At 55.2% G+C, this 6,000-nt stretch overlaps 1 protein-coding gene across 1 annotated transcript in view; it reads right to left on the bottom strand.

Annotated features, from left to right (window-relative positions):
• Itpr3 (inositol 1,4,5-trisphosphate receptor type 3) overlaps positions 1 to 3,779 on the bottom strand; it is a 62,374-nt gene extending 58,595 nt beyond the window's left edge. The window contains exon 1 of the mRNA XM_047558116.1: positions 3,385 to 3,779. Coding sequence (XP_047414072.1) covers positions 3,385 to 3,473 — 89 coding nt within the window. The 5' untranslated portion in view covers positions 3,474 to 3,779. The remainder of the gene's footprint in view (positions 1 to 3,384) is intronic.
• Positions 3,780 to 6,000: the final 2,221 nt, after the last annotated feature.

Below are 6,000 nucleotides of genomic sequence, written 5' to 3' on the forward strand. Positions count from 1 at the left end.
GAAGAGGGACAGAGAACCCCATGGGAGAAGGCAGGGACCCTTCTGATCCTATTCACTAATTGCCCAGTCTGGGTGATCCAGGTCCAGAGGCCCTGGGGGCTCCCCAGTGGTGCTCCAGGCCAGCCAAGGGTGAACAGAAGCATAAGTGCTGGGCAATCACCTTCAAGACCAAGTTCGCCTGCATTCCCCCACTCCTGAGGGTCTGGGGCTACTCCTCTGGCCACTCAACGGAGATCTTCAGAGGACTAGACATGAGCTCCAAAAGGTCCACTCTGTAGTCCTATGACCAGTTCTCCCTAGCTGCTGGCCTGGAGCCACACCAAATCCTCCACCTCTTGCTGGCCCTGATTAGCTGCTCCTGTTCTGCCTTCACTGCCTCCACCTGGGTGAGGGACAAGGCAGGGCCCTGACCACACTTTCCTGCCAAGAACAGGTGTGGGCCTGCTTTCCCTGCTGGCCAGCAATCTCAACCCACTGCAGGATCCACTCCCCAGACCCCTCCCATCCTCCCCACAGAGTTAATGTACAATCTTCTCAGAGCCCAGATTATCCAGCAAGATGTAATTGGTTACCTTCACTTTGCCCTGAAGAGTTCCGGCATGAATCTGAAGGCTGCCCCAGCCTCCCTACCCCACCAAATGTCACCAGTTGACCCAGCCCTCTACCCACCAAGGTCACCCTTGTCCTCAACAAATCCACTTCACCCAACCCTTATGCAATCTCCTGGACAGCAGGCACTGGGCGCTACACCAGCCCAGGATCTCAGTCATATCAGTCTCCAGGGTTCCAGACCATGACAACACTAGCCCCAGGAAAGGGAACAGGGGCCAGAGTTGGGAATGGAGCAAAGAATCACTTAGAGCATGCTTCTCACACTTTGGCCCACCAGTACCCTGGGGATCTTATTAAACTGTAGGCTTCAATTCAGTAAGACTGAGTGCAGGGTCTGAGATTCCATATTTCCACCAAGTTTCTCAGTGATGCTAAAACTGCAAGGTATCAATGACTTATACCACTTACAAATCATTCCTTCATTGACTTTGAAGAAGGTGGGAAACACAACTTCCTATTCACCACCAAGTCCCTGGCACCCAATACAGTGCCTGTCCTATGACAGGGGCCAAATACATGAATGGTATAATTAATAAATTAATTCTGGAAAAGTACCCATCATTAGATGGGCCTACAGGGAACCCTCAGACAAAATCTGAATAACACCAGAGAGCAGTTTGGGTTAAAAGGGTTAATTCTTCCCTGGAATGGGGAAGGGGGCTGATCTTTCAGAAGAGGCCACTTTGCACTAGGTCTTAGAGGGTGGGACAGACTTACTCAGGTGGAGACTAGCAGCTAAATGGCATAGTGGAGCAACACAAGAGCAAAGGTAAAGAGAAAGAGCGCAGGGACAGGTTCCAGGAACTGCACCTGGAGTTTCAGGTGTATGCAGAGGGAGATGAGGAAAAAACCCAGATTAAGTTGGGGTCTGCACAATCTGGTGATAGAGTGCCAGGCTGGTAGGGTGGATGTCCATCGATGTTGGAGGTGTTTGCAGAGGGAGGGGACCTGGGGTATACGGGCTCTCAGGTCACCAGGACTTGCCTTGGGATGGAGGTAGACTGGAAAAAGCTGATTGTGGTGCAGGAAGGGTCACAGTAGGAGGAAGTTAAGTCAGGGAATAACAGAGGGAAACCCATGAGAGGGAAATAAGATGTTTTCTTTGGCTCTGTTAAGTCTTATGTGTATTGGCCCCAGTGGTGCACACCTAATCCCTCAGAAGGCTGAGGCAGGAGGATTGTGAGTTCAAGCCCAACCTGGACAACTTGGTGAGAACCTATCTCAAAATACAAAGGGTTGAGGATGTAGCTTAGTGGTAAGGCACCTACCCAGCAGGTATGAGGCCCTGGGTTCAAACCCCAGTACTGCAAAATATACAAGGGGAGGGAATGCTCAAGATACTTAAAAAACACCCACTGTGTGGTTGGCCCTGAGCCAGGCATAAGCAACAGGAAAAAAATGGTGAATTCCCAAGTCTCCAGAGGTCCCCAGAGTCCTTCAGCCTCCACTCTCCCCCACAACTCCCACACTCCCTTCCCTCAGCATTCTGAGGTGTTCACTGTGTACCTAATACGTGTAGACCCTGACCTCTGGGGGAGGCCTGCACAGATGCTGCCCCAGATGTGGCTCCACTCCTATTCTCCAGGGAACCCAACAGGAGGAATCCAAGCGAGTGGGAAGTGGGTAGGAGACCACATCTGACCCAGGAGGGGAATAGGAGAGCCTGGATAGTGCAGAAAATACCAAGGGAGACATGTGACTCCCATCTCCCCACAAAAGGCTGAGCCAAGCCCAGTTCAGAGCCTGCCCTGGACTGAGGGTGCCATCACTGACTTCCAAAGCCCCCAGAGAGGAGGCACATCCTTGGGGCTGGCTAGTGTTCAGCAGAGTGGGGTCAGCAGAGTAGAATGGGTTGAGAAGATAAGACAATTGAACACAGGCCCCCAAACTGTAAATGGGACAAAAGGTGCAGGTCCTGCCCTGGGGCCTGGCAGGAGAGGTGGACAAACTGCTGTACCCCATCCAAGGCTACAGTGGACCAACTACTCTAAAAATAAACCATTTTCTCTGCCTAATTCGGCTTCTGCCCCATCCCAGGTACAGGTCACCAAGGACAAGAATTGATTCCCTGTTTGTCCAGGGACCCTAGGGGGTGGCGACCAGAATTAATTAATGTTTGTAAAGCGCTCTAGAAAACCTGGGATCAGGGACCCAGGGGCGCCAGATGAGCCGAACAGGAAATTGACGAGTAGAGGCGGGGAGAAGGGGGGCAGCCGGCCAGAACCTGGGTCGCCTGGAAGGGGAGGGCTGAGAACAGTCCTACAGAAAGACGACGGGACGGAGAGAGGGCAGTGAGGAGAAGGTGCGACCCCTCAAAGGCGCCACTGGATGAGTACTAGAGGATTCCGGGTTCCAGGTTGAGCCTGGCCAACCGCCGCAGCTCGGCCCCACTCCGGAGCCGACCACGTCCAGGCCGATGCCTTTCCCAACTCACGTCCCAGGCACCCACCTGCTTGCCCGCGGGACCACCTGAGAGGAAGTCTTGGCCCCTCCGCCCCCCTCCGAAGAAAGGCATGCGCCCGCGGGTGGAGGCTCCACCGACCCGGGCGCCTCCTGCCAACTCCCGCAGGGCCCCCGACTCCTACCTGAACAAACATTTCACTTCCTTTCTGTAAAAGAAGGAGGCGAGCCCTTCCCTCTCTCCTTAAGACTGGGGAGTCCTGGTCCTCTGTTAAAAGGCTGCGGGCCGCGGCGGCGGGACACTCGCAGCTGGCACCCGGACCCTCGGCGTCCCCTCCCTGCCTGCGCCCCGCTTAAGCTCAGCTCACTCACCCTAAAGTGCTGATGAAGCCGTTGACCGAGCCCTCGGCGTACAGAGAGACGATGTCCCCGATGTGGAGAAAGCTGGACATTTCGCTCATGGCTGCGGCCCCCCGGGGCCCGGGGCAGCAGGGGTGCCCAGGGGCGTGCGGTCAGGCTGGGTGCGGAGGACGGAGGCGTCCGGGGGGCGAGCAGGGGCGCACTCCCACTTCAGAGCCCGGCACTCCGGGCGGCCGGGGCGGGCTGGCGGCCACGGGAGCGGGAGGAGGCGCCGCGCGGCCCCGGGTCCGGGTGAGGAGGTGCCCGCGTCTTGGCGCGCCCGCCGCCCGCCAGCCCGGCCCGGCCCGCTCGTACCTGCAGCGTAGAAGGAGCAGGAAGTCTGGGGCCGTCACACACACATGCAAATCCCGCCCGGGAGGCGGGGAGGCCACACCCCTGCCCCCCCGCGCCCAGCCGCGGCCCGCCCGCCGGCACCCATGTGCACCGGCCCGCCTCCCGGCGCTCCGCGTCCCTCGCGCGTCCCGGCCCGGCCTCCCGGACGCAGAGCGCACCGCCTGCCTCCTGAACCCCAAAGACGCCCCGAGAGACTCCGGGGAGTTCCGGAGCTCCCGCAAGCTCGAGGAACCGCCGTCCCCAGGAAGCCCATGAGTTGTAGGGGGCTCTCCGCCCTCGGAGTTCCCCGAACTGTCTACTCTCCGGCCCCAGGGTCGCCGAGAATCAGTGCAGGCGCCCGCGGGAGGGGGAGTCCAGCGCCCCAGCAAGCGCTACTGTGAGCGGCGCGCGGAGGACGCGCCCCAGAGCGCCCTGTCGGTGGCCTCGGCGCCCAGCTGAGGGGCGTCTTGCGCCTGCGGAAGCGCTCGTCCCTTTGCAGCGCAAATCGGGATTCGTTTTCTCAACGTGAAAAGACTTTTCATTGCACAATAGAAAGTGCTCGGGCTTGGAGGGGAAATGAAGCAATGGGGTGGGTTTTGTTTTTTTCTCTCCGCATTCCTGTGTACAAAGGGATCCAACTTCCGAATCAGTTCAGCCGCTCCCTCTCCAGGAGTTGGCTCCAAAACTGTTGGCTCCTTCTGTTTTTCCTTTAAAAAAAAAAAAAAAAGAAAGAAAGAAAGAAAAAGAAAAAAAAATGGAGTTGAGGAAGAGAAAATTACCTTGGCTAGTTAATAGCGCACCCAAGCGCTGACAATGACAAGTCCGGCTGCCGGCCCTCTGGGAGTGACCGGCTGCGACGCCTCCGCCAGACTCTTGCTGAGGAGGTCCTGCCCTCAAACTGTCGTCCCCAGCTCGCCTACTTTCTGTTCTGTTCTGCGGATGCTGGGGTGTTTGCTTCCTAGTGCTTTTATCTGAACTCCCGAGGTAGAGTACCCACTGCCACCCCCATTCGATCATATTTACTCCCCCCTATTTCCTGAGGGGTGGGGGCGGGGGCGTTTGTCCCTGGGAGAAGCGGAGGAGGGGACTCTGAGACTGAAGCAGGAAGAACGGAGACCCGGGAGGGGTGGAGACAACTCAGAGCCAGGAGCCCGCTGCTGACCCGGGCAGGAGAAGAACCCCTGGGTGTGTGTTTTGTTTTTTGGTTTTTGTTTTTTTGTTTTTTTTTTTTGTTTTCACAAAAGACGCTTAAAACGTGGGAAGGCAGGACCCTTCCAGAATCGCTTAATCCAGTGTTTCACAGCTTTTCCACCAGGGCCCACAAATAAGTTTTACATCAGACCAGTCCACACCTTCATCTATATATATACAAAACAATAGTTTCACAGAACAATACTTACCCTTATGACCTGTGATGCAGTCCGATATTTTCTACTCTATTTCGATTGTTTTGTTTTAAATGTTGGTTGTAATCCACTAAATTGCTTTTTTTAAAAAATGTATCAAGAAGCAGGCCAATGTTACTGGCCTGTAATCCCAATGATTCCAGAGGCTGAGTCAAGAAAACCCCAAGTTTGAGGCCAGCCTGAGCAACTTAGGGAGACCCTGTCTCAACTTAAAAAATAAAGAGGGGTGGGGATAAGGCTCAGTGGTAGAGCATCTCTGGGTCCAATCTCCAATAAGGCAAAAACTTAAAAAATAAAATGTATTAAAGAGTTGCAAGTGCAGTTTGAAAAACTTCACACATTCCACTCTGCCAAAAAGAGATGACCAAAGCCCAGAGGAGTGTCAACTATGGAGGTCACACAGCAGGTTCCTCACAACTGGAGGCAGAAGCCAAGCTCCTCGCTTGGCCCATACTCTCCACCACCCTGTACCGACTGAGCTTCCTGACCTGTCCCTGTTTATCGGTGGAGCCTCACTGGGAAGGCAGTTCCACTTGCTCCCAGGAGTCAGGCCACCCCTTATTCCCTGGGGTTAGAAAGGGAAAATATACATTCATTCCATAAGCATCTATTGAAGGCCTGCCATGTGTCAGACCTCTACTGGGCACCAGGCTCTGATCAAGCCGCCAGCCTGGGCCTACTTGCCTTTTCTCCTTCCAAATGAGATGAAGAGGGATGAGGTGAAAACACTATTTAGTGGCCATACTCAGACTTGTGCCTACTTTGCCTCCCCATGTCTCCCTGTGGATGTCTACATGTTCATGTCCTTCCTCTCCTGAGATTCAAGTAGATGGTGCCATAATTCAGCCAA

This window comes from Sciurus carolinensis, chromosome 7 (assembly GCF_902686445.1).
Source record: "Sciurus carolinensis chromosome 7, mSciCar1.2, whole genome shotgun sequence".
Lineage (NCBI taxonomy): Eukaryota > Metazoa > Chordata > Mammalia > Rodentia > Sciuridae > Sciurus > Sciurus carolinensis.